Genomic DNA, 15,227 nt, shown 5'->3' on the forward strand with positions numbered 1-15,227 from the left:
GAAGATGGTGTGGATACTTTACCTCCATCACCCTCAGTGAATTACATAAATGCTCTGTAAATAGGTAGGACAAGAAATGTTTTGAGGGATACCAACTTGACAGTCTAATTTCGTTTCGACATGAGTATCTCGATATTAATTTTACGTAAAAACCAGATTGGTCAATCACCAAAAAAAAAACACTTCTTTTACCACTAAGAATCGATACATTCATTAATATTTTACTGTCTTCTTCTACAAACAGAGTGGCGGATGGTTTAGTAGTTACAGAAACACAGATAATGTGAATAGAAATTCTGAGGTTGTAAACTCATTGCTCTACTTTAGTCATCTTTTTTGCCATGTCCTATACTGATTGATGTAGGAAAATGTGTTGGAACTGTTAAGGGTATTAGGACTTCTCCCTCATTTTGGCTCTGGCAAATACAACCCCAGCCACAAGACCTGCATTTCAGGCGCCTCAGGTTAATGCACAAAACAACTGATATGTGTTCCTCCAAAATGTTGGACAACGGAACTGATCAAGATATCGCTTACCAAAGAGTATGCTTGCTGAGTTCTGTAAACTGGTTGGTACATTGAAAAGAACGATCCCCGCGATGGATAAAGGTATCTTGTTTAGCGATCCCACCAGGCTGAATTTTGAATAAAACGAAAGATGTATATATTCAGAAGGAACAAACCACCAAAGAAGCAAGTATAGAAAAGGGATATGTGGAAAACACTGGGCACAGCAACACTCTCCAAACTATAGTTTTGAAATTGCATGTTTCTCTATCGCTTTCTCTAATTTGGTACCTGTAAGTTGTTGCTCCCGTTTGATGAAGAAACCACATTGAAGTGAAGCTAATGGCAAGCCCTAAAAGTCCACTAAGTGTCATGACCATCCAGAAACCTGGCAATCGCAGAAGTGGCCTGCACAATTATAACACAACAACCATTTTGTTTTCAGATGACACAAACCATTTTCCATTGACAGGAAAAAAACGGCAGGAACTCACGTTTGATACAGATAATCCATCTCGTTGAAGGAAAAAGAAAGAAGAAGCCCAAGTGGTAATGAAAGTGTGTTATTAAGCAAGACCATGGAGAACTCGTTCAAGTTTCCAGATTGAGTAACCTGCTTGGCCGTATCCATGGTCTTTCTCAAAGTTAGCTGCAAAACAACAATATATAAGCAAGTCAAAAGTGGTGGCAGAATTTTCAAGAGTAGTAGCCTAGCTAACAACGTAATGGTTATAGTGAAGAAGAACCATTTAGTTTATTGGCTTAGTCTTAACTCAAACAACATGAAAGTATGGTTTTTAAGTGAGCTCCTTTTCAAATTTGTGTCTATTGTTTCAAAAGACTCCAACATTTTGAGAAAAGAAAGCACAAATGATCAAATGTTTACTCACAGAGTACGATGCAGTTAAGAAGCAATTGGCAATCTGCCAAGCATAGCCAACAGCATTGAATGATAGGTCCGTTATCCCTCCAGAAACTGCGGAAATTATCTGCAAATGAGGGCCGAAAGAAGCGCAGGCTAATTAAACTTTAGCTTCTAATTATTCTATAAGAAATAGAATATACATCATAACAATGAGTGGCCATGACAAAGAAAACATGATTACATTTCCCTGGCAGACTAATTATGGAAGCAGTAGAAAAAAACATATTTCTCCAACAGTTTGAAAGGTTAGGCTATGCCACATCACTGAAGGCCTCTAGGAGCAGTATAACTGTGTAAGCACACAAATAGGGTGGGTCACTTATCCATAAGAAGATATGCTTTAGATTTTCTTGATTAAGGTTGATGATCAGAAAGTGCTTTGAGAAAACAAGAGCAAATGAATATTTTGTTTAAAACAAATCTAAATCAGTAATCGTTGTTTGACAAGGATATCTTTCAGAAAACTCTAATTTAAATGCTTTCTATATGCATCTTGAAATAGGGTCCTTGGGAATAGTTCTCTCAGGTCAATATACAAAATCAGTTTGAAATGCTTTGGACAAACATACCATTAAGAAGAGAGCAGCCCACACTCTGTTGTCATGTTGCTTGTTGAATAGATACATCTCACCAACTCCAGTTATCACATTAGTGACATTCTTCAGGACAGTGACCATTGCTACATTGATGTATTTCAAACTGTCAAAGAAAAATGTAATTGAAGTTGACAATCAAGTTCAATCTGCGCTTCAAACGTCGTCTGCATACTCATATAAGATACTGTCTTCATACTGATATATCTCATCCCTACTGTGGAGTAAACCCAGAATATCTCAGTTTAGAATGGAAATGCTATCTGTTCCAGCTCAGAATCTACAGGTTATGCAATCCTCGATCTACTGTAAAGGTTAACTATAGAGCTCAAAAAAATGAGGTACAGATTTGTATAACTACCTCTAGTACTCAAAAAGTTGTGGCTCTCCAACCAACTTTACTAATTTAGTAATCTTTCAATGGGCTTGAGAATTAAGAAACCAGAAAGAGCGCATCAATAGTTTATCGCAAACAAAATAGTAGGCAGTTAATATATATCTAGAAGTCCTTCCCATATTTCACACAAGAATATGAAATCTATAAACCAACAGAAATAAAGATGTAGAACATATTCTTACCTAAACATGCTTGTGATAAGCATGCCAACAAATATCACGTTCACTGGAAACCAGACCTTCATTAATCTCAAGGTCAGCGGTTCTGTTGTTATTAGACCCATTAAGCTCAAAGTCACCACAATGATCACTGAGACTAAGTTCTGCACCATCACAAAGAGGAAAGTTTATGAAAAATCAGACCACAAAACAAATTGCTGACATATTTTCGTTAGAAACATCACTACGGAAGGGAAACCAAACGAGTCCTACCTGGTATAACATTAAAAATATCCCAGCATTGAAGTTGTAGCTGGAAAGGACAAACTTGTTCACAAGAATCATGCTGCATGATGAAATGCAATAAGCTAAACCCGATAGCAAAGCCCGATTATGTAGCTTTCTTTGCATTGGCTTATCTCCGGATTTTCCCGTCTTCCCATCTTCTAAATCAACTGCATCGTGTGATTTCATTGCGAGCTAGGACCTACCAGAGAAAGAATAATATCTACCAAGCATAAGACCATGTGAACTATATGAAATAAAGGCAACTGAGAAGATCATCTTAGAAAGCTTGCAATATAAGACGAGAAATAGGAAATATAGAATCAGTTGGACATCAGTGATAGTCATCATCACATCAATAACTCATCGAAAAATGGTGGTCGTTATATTACTTCAACAAACAGAAATAAGATAGATCTATCATTCTTAACAATACAAAGAAATCAACACAAAGAGTAACATTTTTTCATTAACCAATATCAAAACCCTCTCTATACAACTTTACTGGGAAAGAAAGACTCATATGCCTATTTTAGCCTCATAAACCAATTCAGTTCCAGTTCGAAAGGCCAGCAGCTAAAAAGTGGCACCTTGATCTAAAATATTCGAAAACGTAACCAAATGATAGCCAAGCAGTGTTGGGACTTGGGACTCTAAATGGACTTGGATGACTGATTAAGAAGCCATTTTCATGAAACTTACTGCTTAAATCTCCAGTGGGTTGAAACTACAAGTAAGATAACAACTCCAGATCAACGGGCTGTCCCAAGGAAACCAAGAGACTCGAATACAACCCTAGAATGAAGAAGACAGTAAGTATCATCAGTTCCAAACTTGCAGATCAAAAGAGGGTCAAACCAAGGCAAAGAATCAACAAAGACTACTCTTTTACTCCAGTTTCTAATTTTGTGAACATATAAAGGCAAAACGGAGGTAAGATGCAAATGGAAGAAGTCGCTACAATCAAAAGATACACACACACACGGACATATAGAATCTGGAGGAGGTCAAAGTTTAGAAACTTCGAATAAACCCACCAAGTTCAGAGTAGTAAGCTATACACAAGCACAACAAAAATCAAGACTTTCGAAATACCCAAAAGATTCAGTAGAAGAAAGTAACGAAATTTACCTCCACGCTGCTCAAAAGCTCGCCAAGTAGAAAGGTTCAGCTTCGGATCAGAAGCAACCAAGGACGAGATCTGATTGAACCCAAGTCACAGTAATAAGAAAATACAAATCAGAAGAAGAAGATGAAATTTGCTCGGGGGGGGGGGGGGGGGGGGAGAATCACGTCAGAGTAAAATGGGACTGTGAAGATGTTTGATGAAAACAATATGGAAGAAATTGAAGAAACTGAAATTAAACGAGGGAGAGAGAAGGGCATTGACCCAGAGACCAAACTAAAATTATGGATTCAGACCACTTTTGTTTATTTATTTATATATTAAATTAGAAAGTTTTATATGTTAGAGGAAATTCCATTATTGAAACAAAAATATGTATTCTCAGTGGGAATTTCAAATTCGACAACTACTTTTTTTTTTAACATTACTACTTTTAAAAATTTATTTTATTGAAAATTATTTCCACAAAAAAATTAACCTTTTATCTGTAAAAACGAAATAAAAGTGATCATTAGCAATTCAATGTCAAAAATTATTTTTTTCGACTCAGTCGACATAAAAATTTGAGAATAATCGATACAGTTTATAATATTAATTTAATTAAACTAAAAACAAAAGAAAATTTCTTATATTGTGGTTTGGTAACATATGGTTAAAGCTTATTTAGAAGAAAAAAAAAAAAAAAAAAAAAACCTTTATAGTTTGGCACTTTACATGGGTCAGAAACCTTTGTCCATGTATATTGTATGCAAATTTTACAAACAAAAAGGAAGAAAAAGTGATACAAGTGGGTTCTGAATTTTGATTCGTATTAAGGTTTGACCACAATGAATACATTATACATACCACTTGTTACTTTGTTAGTGGACGAAATGGCAAAAGAGAGATTCACTGTTTTGCGTGTCTCTCTCTCTCTCTCTCTAATTTGGCAATTTGACACTAAAACAAAGTTGAATGAAACAATTTTTTTTTTGCAATAATAATGGTCTTTTGCCTTGTACCATACCGTTGACATTTTTGGCTTAATTTTATCCACCCACAAATGTAGGCTCTCTGTTTTGACTCTTTGACGCAGTCCACTAGCCATATCTGCCCAAGTTTACGGGAGCACAAGAATATTTAAGATAAAAAAAAAAAAAAATCAAATCTTTAGGCCCAAATGAACTCTTACAAACTTTATGCAATGTAGAGACAAAATCAAACGCATGACCATCTTTATAACAAAGACATATTCACACTGTAAAGCCAACGACACTCATGTTGATCTTGAGAACAAAATGGTTGAATATCATCTTTGTATAAGAACAAAATCTGGCGTGTATAGTTTGTGATAAGAGGTTCATTGAAAAAACAATATATCTACGTAGTATACCTGTATATGGGACTGAACCACCTAACACATATACTCCAAGTAGACGGACAAGTTTTCTTCACTCTACGGGCATAACAAATGTCCATACACATGTACGAGTACGACCATATATACCACGCTTCAATATTGGTTTTCATGTGTAACGATCTTCTTTACCTGAAGTTTAAAGATATTGACTACTACCAATTCTCTTCCATAATACGTACTGAAAAAAAAATTGGGTGATAAAAACTGTCTAAGCAGGCTTATCTCTTCCAAATACAATAATGTGCTTAGAAGTGTGCCAAATATATATATTTTAAAAAAAAATAAGAGATAAAATGTATGACATATCCAAAAAAGATGATACGAAATAGTTAGAATGATTCATGTTAATAGTAGTGGATTAAAAAATTTAATGACTTTTTCTATCTAAAGATTTTCATATTTTCTAATGTTTTTTTTTTTAATCTAATGTTAAATTATATTTAAAGAAAAATATACTGTTTTACAACTTGTGGAACATTTTTTGAAAAATTAACTTAGCTGAAGACCATACACTTAGTCAACCGCTCTTACACCTATAGTCTAGCATGTAGCCATAGTTGAAATGCTTCATCATAACACCGATCCCCCAACAGAACAACAGCAAGGATCTGATCCTTATCTTGGCGATCTATCCACTCAATGAGGCGTGCAGGAGTGTTTGGTTTATTGCCATGACGCTGACCATTACGTTCCCTCCATATTGTGTAAATCACAGCCTGGAAGACGTACCTGCTGAGAAACCCAATCACCAGAGGGAGTTGAGAGTTGGATAAGTGGTTCAGGATAGTAGACCAATCAGTGGAGTAGCTTGCTTGCAACAACTCTTTGGCAAGAGTTTCCCACACAGTAGAGACAAAATCACAAGCAAAGAAGAGATGGTCTCGGGTCTCTAGAGCGAGTTGACATAGCACACAGGTCCCTGCCGTATTCCCATTCCATGCAACCATGCGAGCACCAGTCGAAAGTCTATCCAGAGCAGCCAACCCCACGCAGAAAGAGTACTTTGGTGTGGCATGGCGAAACCATATTTCCCTATGCCATGCCACCATGGTAGCCGTAACACGTATGTGATTCCAAGTATCTCGAGTGAAGAACTTTGGTCGGTACACATCATTTTTTCCTCTCCATAGAACCCGATCCTCACATTGTTTTCGCTGTTGCCACTGCAAAACCAAAGCATTCTCAATAGCATTGAAGTGATCGGCCATGTGATGTCTGCAACGTCGTGCCCACGCCTCGGCAACAGAGCTGCTCCAACTGATCCCCATATCCAGAACCCCTCGATCACCCACGACTTCCGACAACGTACCCATGTTCGACCAGCGATCAAACCAAAAAGAGGCAAGTTCACCATTTCCAGCTTCAACCTTACAAAAAGTTTGGGCCACCGCACGACACTTGAGGAGCTTAGTCCAGATCCACGAACCTACGGTTGTTGAAGTTTTCACTGACCAAAAAGAAGCCTGTTTTAATAAGTTCGCATGTACCCATCTCACCCAAAAAGAGACTTGTTTTTTTTCAGGTCTCTTAAAGCTAAAGATAATGTTTGTGTTCTTAAAGTACTAATAAAACATTTTGTAAGATGTGTTTTGAGAGAACTCGACATAAATTATATATATTTACTGAGTAGTGTTTTAATTGTAGGGATCAAAATTTTACACGAATTTGTGATATAGTACACACATCTCTAAAATCACCATGCAATTCACTTAGGTAGACTTAGACACATTGTTCTCCAAGCATGGTGGTTCACAGAAAAAATCATATGAGTTGAGAAATATAGGTTACCAAGTCCCAATGTAAGCCAAGAAACTCGAACAGCATTATTTTTCTTGTTCTTTGTGGGAGTAGTCGAGTAGTTATGTTGGTGCAATAAAAATCCTTAATTAATCCTAACATAGACGATGAAATTGAAACGGTAGAAACTTAATGATTTTGTTTTAAACTTTTAGAGAAAGAAAAACAATTTAAAAGGAGAAAAACTCAGATACAATTTTACATTCTACTAGGTTATTACCCGCGCTACGCCGCGGGTTGTTTTTAGATATTTTTTTTTGTATAATATTTTTGTTTTGTATTTTTTGAAATCAAAATTTAATATAAATTGTTTGGAATTAGAATTTACTATTAAGTTATTTAGAATTTTATATAATCTTCTCAAGTGTATGCACTGCCTATTCAAAGTCTATTTCCATAATATAAATATTAATGTAAAACATTACCAAACAGCAACAACAAACATAAATTTACAAAGCGATATATAATACCAATGTACCTCAAATACTTTATGAGCAGTCTTGCAAATAATTAATATTTGTTAGTACATCTGCTGTTTTTTGGATCCATGAATAAAGAGTACGCATTTAGATCATCTCCATTGGTGGTATTTAGATGGAGATGGCAAAGTTGCTTAACCATAAAAGGAAATAATTATATGCAAATGTGAGTTAAATAATGGTCGATGCTTTACAGAACGATTTTTAGAACCGTTTAGGACCCTGTACGTGTCACTTTCTGATTGGGTGAGGGAAACATAATTTTTTTTTTTGCACTCTCTTTCTATTTGGCGAAGAGTGAACTCAAAACCATCGGATGATCAAATCGTACTCCACTGGCAGCATCGGTTCATCAAATCCGTCGTTATCAAGTTCGGTGCTCTCATGGTCACCGTCGATGAACGCCTCATCAAATTTCAAATTTGGGACACCGTACGCTTATGCTCTCTCTTTCTCTCTCTCGTCCTTTATCCTTTCTTCGTCTAATTAGGTCCACTTAAGAACTTAATCACGTTTTTATCGATTAGGATTGTTTTTGAGCCTTTTTGACCTAAGCTAGATTTTGATTATTATGAAGATTAATTGTCATGATCAGTAACAATTTTTCTCATTCTTTATAGAAACAATGCCTTATTATAATTTGCTAACAAGTAACAATTATATTTTTAAAATCGTTGCCAGAGACTCAAAGTTGGGTTTATTGATTAAGTTTCATCATAGGCTTCTTATTGAAATAGAAGCTGAGTTCACATGTCTCCTTGTTTCTCGTCAATAGTCTTTGATTCGTTTTTTTCACTCAGCTGTATGACTTGTTAATCTTTTCCGTTGGATGATGTATGGGCTGGACTTGTTTTATGTCTTTTTTTTGGTGCCTTCTGGTTTTAGTTTGCTATGATACGTTTATGATTTAACCAATTGTATGATGTTTAGGCTGGATAAGAGTCTTTTAGATCCATCACCAGATCATATTAAAGAGGAGCAGCTGGAGCTTTACTGGTTTATGACATCACCAGGTTAGTATTTCCTTGCAACAGTATATGATCAGCTCCAATTTTCTGAATTCCTCCATCAGCAAAGGTTTTGGCAAGTTATTCGTTCTTTATTTCGTGAACTAATAAATTTAGAACTGCTGTTAAGGTTTTGGAAATTGGTACTTTCATCATAAATACAAGTTCTGGGAATTTACGTTTGATCTTGCATAAAGTTTTGGCTATATGATTGATACTGGCAATGCTCTTTTGGGAGTTTGTTAAGTTAACCATACATCTTAGCATTGTACTTAAAATGATCTTCTTACTCTGTTTCTTTTTTCTGGAATTTTTTACAAGTAAGAACGATATATATAAGAAGGATTGCAAGAGTTTTATCATGTGTTGATCTTTCTGCCCTCAAAGCTCAAAAGTCTGGTTCTTTTGGTTGCAGGAGAGAGACATTTAACCATCTGGCAAGTTGGTTGGAGGATGCTCGGCAACATGCAAATCCTAATATGAGTATTATGCTAATTGGGAACAAATGCGATCTTGCTCACAAGAGAGCTGTTAGCAAATAGGAAGGAGAACAGTTTGCCAAGGAACACGGCCTGCTATTCTTAGAAGCATCTGCATTTAACCATCTGTGTTACAATGTGATCTAATTCCCTTAATCTCTCTGGATTTTGCAGTCATCGGGCATTAAGGTTGGCTACATGCGTACTCAAGGTGCAGCAGGAGGCAGGGATGGTGCAATTTCTCAGGGAGGTGGCTGTTGTGGTTAAAAAGTCCTTAGGACACATATCTGCTATAATCTGGTGATCCAGAAACTACTATTGTTTTTATACCATAGTGTCTTGAGCAATCTTCATTCCATTCTCGGTGTATAATGTCATAGCCCCCTCTATAAGTGTATGTACAAGCAAAAAGAAATATATTGACATCTTTAGCATATACAGGTCGCATAGATATGTTGAACCAAGTATCTTTAGCATATACAGATCGCATAGAATCATAATTCTGTTTGCCTACTGGATCAATTGATAAATTATTATACTATTTCCAAAATAAAATTTTTAAATTTGAGCTGCGAGAGTTTCTCGGTTGCGGCGGCCATGGATAAATTTTCTGATGAGAGATATACAACCAAAAAAAAAAACAAAGATTCATCTTAAGAAAATGAACACTCTCTATTTCATATAAAACTACGACGATGAAGCAGAAGAAATCCAGGAGAAGATAAAACACTCTCTCCTTCGGTTCTCTTCTATTTAGTCCACATAGGAATAAAATCAGTGAGCTGTATTAATGTTATAATTTGATAGGGTAGAGATTTTTACTGAGGTGTCAACACCTGCTTCAATATTAAGGCTGAGGTGTCATGCTCTGGAGAGAATCACCTTCTTCTTTTATTGTATTGATTCAAAAAAAAAACTCAGATACAATTTTACATTCAATTCAAAAAAACTCCGGTACCCTGCCATCTCCTCAATTAGTGACTTGATGGAATGGTGGAGAGTTCACATTTTTTTTTCATATATATGAAATCACATTCAATTTCAAACTCGTTTATAAACACTATATATATGGACATGTACAAACATTAATTGTTAATATGGTTTGTTCATGTAAATGCAGTTAGTGTAGAATCTACTAATATATCCACTAGGAAAGTAACATATTAAGAATATATATGTATGTAGAGAAAATGTTTTTTTTTTTTTTTTTTTGAATTTATTATTAATGGGCCATCCCTAAATGGCTTATGCGTGCAGTTACAAAAATGACAACAGTTACAAAACGGAAAATTTCTCCGGCGAACAGAAACAGAGAATCAAGGTTGGTTCCGGGCGGTTAAACGGAGGCAAAGGATCAGACCTACTAATACCGAAGAAAACAAGCTCCACAGTTTTGTGACTTCGACGCCGGATCCAGTTCTTTGGCCGGAGTTTTCGGATCCTGTCGCAGAACCATATCCAAACGACGATTCAAACCCATCACAAAGCTTTCGGAATAGGCCAATCTTTCGACTCTCCGCCACCCAATGAACATCGACTCCCCTATCTAGCAAATCGACGTACTCGGGCCCAAGCCCTTGGACTCCGAATCTGTGCAACCGGAAAAACTTTCCTGAGGCAAACTGACTTCAATCCGGTCCGGTGGATACTAAACATGGACGCTAGAGAGAGGAGGTGGCTCAAACAACCTCTCAACAACCAGAACCCATGCAAGCCATCTAAGATCCAAAAGGATCTACCGTTAACCACCTAAACTCTCACCGGGAAACCCACCTATCCGCATGCGCCTTCCGCCGCTGTCGCAACCACTAATCCAGACGGTTGAGCCGTGAAAGGCTTCTCTGCATCTCCTATGGCGTCTTCAAACCAGGAGGAACCATATCCGAAACCTTTTGACCGCCGAGACAAGGCCACAACCGCAGCGCATGCCGGAGAAACCACACCACTCCGGTGAAGGAGAAAAAAGCTTACCTCTCTCATGTTGCATCTTGAAACTCGGTCCTTCAATGAAGCGCAGCCCCTCCTTACTTGACAAACAACCACAAACCAACCGCAAAGCACCGCCTCGACTGGAGTGAGAGACAGCTATTTCGATGCAGAAACATCAAACCAGCACCGGAGATCCTTAAGAAATCTCCAGACCCTCACTTCTCCTCCAAGCCAACGAACCCACCAGTGAAGCAAATCGACACACGCAGTCGCGAAACCCAGATATGCCAGATTCAGCCCCAAAATCGACGCCCTCCTCAAGCCTCTTCATCAGGTTATCACCAGCGACCACCACCATCCGCTACTTCGCTTCACGCGCCGAGAACTAGAAAGGAAGAAAAAAGAGAGTCCTCTCCGGCGCTGGAATGGCAACCGGAGAGGCAAGCGGCGCAGATCTAGGTTTTGGTTTTAGAGAGAAGGGAGAGAAAAAATTAGAGAGAAAAAAAGAATTCTCTTTTCTTTTTCAATTGTGTATCTTATGTTTAATAGTTACCAATATGTAGAGATAATGTTGTTCTCTTGTTTTTTTTTAATAATAAAGAAACATAATGTTCAAATATGGATAAGGGAATTTGGCACTAATAACCCAAAAAAAAACTATAATTCACTCTATGACCACTCTAACCATCCATCTCTTATATTCTCTGTATTTTGTATATAATGTCCAAATTAACCCTTGTATATGACTAACAGTTACAATGTTTTTCACTCTCACTTGATGGCTGCATAACAAAAAGTGAAGCAACGAAAACTGAACATGACAACCTCTATATTGATTATTATATAATTATATATTAACTATATTATGCATTAATTCTCTTGTAACTAAATATATATACTATTGCATAAATAATTTGACTACAGCTTATTAGAATTTTGTTCCTTTGGTCATATCTGATTTGTTATTATTGGAGAAACATAATACAGATAAAAATTATAATATAGAAAATAATATATCATGTATATAATAAAGGTATTTTTAATAAGAGAAATTTATTAATAATGCCATGAACAGTAGTAATATTTATTGCCAATGCCACTTTGATATTCCCTTCTCTCAAATGCCATAGGACCCACTTCAATCTATTAAAAATGACAAAAATACCCTTTATGTTCTTTCTTTTCTTTTCTCTCTCAATCTCTCATCTTTTTCTCTCGATCTCTCATCTTCTCCCCTCTTTCTTTCTCTCATCTTCTCCCCTCTTTCTTTCTTTAACAACAAATAAATCACCACATCAGAGAAATCTCGGAACTTGATTGTAATAGTGGAGACCAAACCAGTGAAGAAACGTTTGTGAATCGAGGCTTGATTTTTCATCTCTCTTATCTTCAATACTCATCTTCTTCCATCTCTCTATCTGGAAACCTTCATATATTCTTTGAGTTTCTTCTGTTTGTTCCATTCTCTCTATAACATTAATGGACAAAATCAATGGACCAGATCCGGTATACCAGAATTGATGGACCAGATGTGGGGACTAAATATGCCCATTTCTTGTTTTTAAACTTGTTGTTCACTCAATTTTCACAAGTCTTATTGTCCATCATGCAGTTCTTCAAATCAATCGGCGGACGACACTGATATATCTTTCTAGATGGACAAGACTGATGAATTCCCCGATAGACAACACTGATGAACCCTCTGATGGACAAGATTGATTAATTTCCTGGTGGACAACACTGATGAACTTCCCGAAAACAACAATTGATTTTGATGAACTCCACGATGGACAAGAGCAATAATCGGTGGACAACACTGACGAATTCCTCAAGGACAACAATCGAAGAACAACACTAATAAACTCTCCGGTGGACATCATTGATGAATTCCTAGATGAATTCTCATAAGACAACAGTCAATAGACAATACTGAACGCATCGATGGACAAAATTGATTGACATCAATTTGTATATTTCTTTTTTATTATATTTTGATTCAGATTTCATTCAAGGATAAAATCGTCTTTTTATCAATGTCATAAAACTAAAAAATGGCAGTTTCAAAAAGAAAAACTAGAAAGTGGCATTTGTCATGAGTTTTGTTTTGAAAGTGGTATTTTTGATAAAGTTCTCTTTTAATAACATTCAAGTGGATAATTTAGGTCTGTTATATATATTAATTTTTTAGTATAGTAATTTTTTATTTGGTGTACGTTTAACTTTTTTTAGTATAGTAATTTTTTATTTAGTATAGTAATTTTTTTAGTATAGTAATTTTTTATTTGGTGTACGTGTAATTTTTTATTTGACAGTTTGGATTCTCTATGTTGTATCCTTTAGGGTATAATTTTCTTTTTGCATGTTTTATTGGTCACCACTATTACTACTACTACTACTACTTTCATTGACATCACCACTGGCTATCGCAAATGCTAGCGCCTTACCACCATCATCGTTACGAACACCATTATTACTACTACCGTTATTATGATTTTATCATCACCGCCCAAACCACTACTACCATGCTTTATTTCATACTATTTCATTTAATTATACTATTTTTTTTACGAACGTTTAACTTGATAATTTGAGTTTCCTATGTTATATTTCTTAGGGTATAATTTTTTTTCCATGCAATTCACTCGGCAGTCATTGGCCACCCCTATTACCAATACTTCCATACTATTTTATTTTGTTCTATACTATTTTATTTGTAATTTCTGTATACAGTAATTTTTCTTTATAATAAGTTTACGTCAGTTTTCCAAAATTCAAATAATCATGATATATGTAGAAAAAGAGTGAGATTTTTAGAAGATTTATAAAAAAACTAAATTTATTTGCTGTAAAGAAAAAACAAAAATACAAACCAAAGGGGGTAAAAGTAAAAAAAAATCATAAAACAATTATATAATTTCTCTCTCCTCACTCTCACGTTAACCTCACTGGTTTGTAGTTATGTGTGTATGTCACATGAGAGTAGTTTGGTAAAATCACATTACTCTTTGGTCAGTCACTTAATTTCTCCAATTAACATGCTATATTCTTCATTTCAATTGTGATTTTGGTCAACTACCTAATTCACCCTATGGATAAATAGTGTTTTGACAAAAAAAAAAAAATAAACACATGAACGAGGAATCAGTTTTGGATACCACATAATTCTTCTAAAATGGGTTTCGCGTATTTTAGTTCGAACCGAGTTCGTATGGTGCAACGACGATCGAATCAACCCAACATACCATATTACCATATGTAACGCTAGTCCATACATCCAGTGCCGTGCTCACACTTATGGAGGCCTAGGGCAAATTTTTTTTTTGAATTTTGAATATTTAGTAAATTATTTTAATATTAAATAAAAATAAAATGTTAATAACTAAACCATGAAAATTAAAATTAAAATCATTTTTTTAAATCACAATGTTCTATAGTAATTATCCACATGTACTACTTTTAATAATTCTTTGTTTAAATACTGTTTTTTACTTATGTTGCTATATATTAGTAAGGAATTTATTTTCAAAATAAGAAAATCTCAATAAAACTTAAAGTATTTTTTAAAATATACAATTTCTAATGAAAAGTTTCCATTATTAAAAACACATTATATTAAGTTAATTAAATATAAACTTACTTTTTCTATAAAATGTGGCCTAAAATTTTAGTATTTTTTTGGTGGCTTGGAGCATTTGCCCTTCTTGCCCAAGGGTAAGCACGGCTCTGCATACATCATCTAAGTCGACATGCAAGTATGCAACGACGAGTACTCACATGTTCTATACCGTGCATGCATGATGATAGATAGCACTTAAAGCATACAAATTCATTTACGTTCGTATGGTTTACCACCTTGAGAAATGGACCCTAACAATTTGATCATAAACTACATAGTCTACATTTATTAGATTACTATAAAAAAGTACATAGTCTACATTTATGAGATTACTATAAAAAACACCCAACAAATCGTGACTTGTATATACTCCTCAAAACTTGGAAATAACAGAAAAAAATTGGAGAAAGATGCGGAGGTCCAATTGTGAGAGAGAAGAAGAGACCAACACAGATGAGAAGAACACCTTCCCTTCCACCATCGCTATTTTATTAGCCTATCTTATTACGCCACGTGTTATCTCTCCCTAA

General features: G+C 35.5%; 2 protein-coding genes and 1 pseudogene across 5 annotated transcripts; 1 reads left to right on the forward strand and 2 right to left on the reverse strand.

Annotated features, from left to right (window-relative positions):
* Window positions 1-186: 186 nt before the first annotated feature.
* Window positions 187-4,298, reverse strand: LOC104747282 (GDP-mannose transporter GONST1-like). 3 transcript variants are annotated; one of them, XM_087489616.1, is made up of 10 exons: window positions 3,997-4,298; window positions 3,568-3,660; window positions 2,854-3,067; window positions 2,605-2,744; window positions 2,002-2,131; window positions 1,398-1,496; window positions 1,002-1,156; window positions 799-915; window positions 538-635; window positions 187-444 (listed from the first exon to the last, which is right to left on the reverse strand). In XM_087489616.1, the coding sequence occupies exons 3-10, from the start codon at window positions 3,052-3,054 to the stop codon at window positions 392-394; spliced, it is 993 nt and encodes a 330-aa protein (XP_087345742.1). In that variant the 5' UTR covers window positions 3,055-3,067; window positions 3,568-3,660; window positions 3,997-4,298; the 3' UTR covers window positions 187-391. The 3 variants fall into 3 exon arrangements, with proteins under 3 accessions (XP_087345742.1, XP_087345743.1, XP_087345744.1); XM_087489617.1 differs by having other exon boundaries at window positions 2,854-3,088; window positions 3,997-4,281; XM_087489618.1 differs by lacking the exon at window positions 3,568-3,660 and having other exon boundaries at window positions 3,997-4,283.
* A 1,625-nt stretch (window positions 4,299-5,923) lies between these two features.
* Window positions 5,924-6,703, reverse strand: LOC147927054 (uncharacterized). Its single transcript, XM_087487281.1, has one exon. It carries the CDS (start codon window positions 6,701-6,703, stop codon window positions 5,924-5,926), a length of 780 nt encoding a protein of 259 aa, XP_087343407.1.
* A 1,199-nt stretch (window positions 6,704-7,902) lies between these two features.
* LOC104747284 (ras-related protein RABB1b-like) lies at window positions 7,903-9,586 on the forward strand (annotated as a pseudogene). Its single transcript, XR_761120.3, has 3 exons — window positions 7,903-8,098; window positions 8,597-8,679; window positions 9,089-9,586. The product of XR_761120.3 is annotated as a ras-related protein RABB1b-like (transcript).
* Window positions 9,587-15,227: the final 5,641 nt, after the last annotated feature.

This window comes from Camelina sativa, chromosome 15 (assembly GCF_030686135.1).
Source record: "Camelina sativa cultivar CO46 ecotype springtype chromosome 15, ASM3068613v1".
NCBI classification, from domain to species: domain Eukaryota; kingdom Viridiplantae; phylum Streptophyta; class Magnoliopsida; order Brassicales; family Brassicaceae; genus Camelina; species Camelina sativa.

Bases quoted from the DNA above. Each gene is read 5' to 3' on its own strand.
- LOC147927054 (XM_087487281.1), bottom strand. From the start codon at position 6,703: ATGGGTACGTTGTCGGAAGTCGTGGGTGATCGAGGGGTTCTGGATATG.
- LOC104747282 (XM_087489616.1), bottom strand. From the start codon at position 3,054: ATGAAATCACACGATGCAGTTGATTTAGAAGATGGGAAGACGGGAAAA. The intron at 2,745-2,853 runs GTAGGACTCGTT...GTGATGGTGCAG, and splicing joins TATTTTTAATGTTATACCAG to AACTTAGTCTCAGTGATCAT. The intron at 916-1,001 runs GTGAGTTCCTGC...ATAATTGTGCAG, and splicing joins ATGGATTATCTGTATCAAAC to GCCACTTCTGCGATTGCCAG.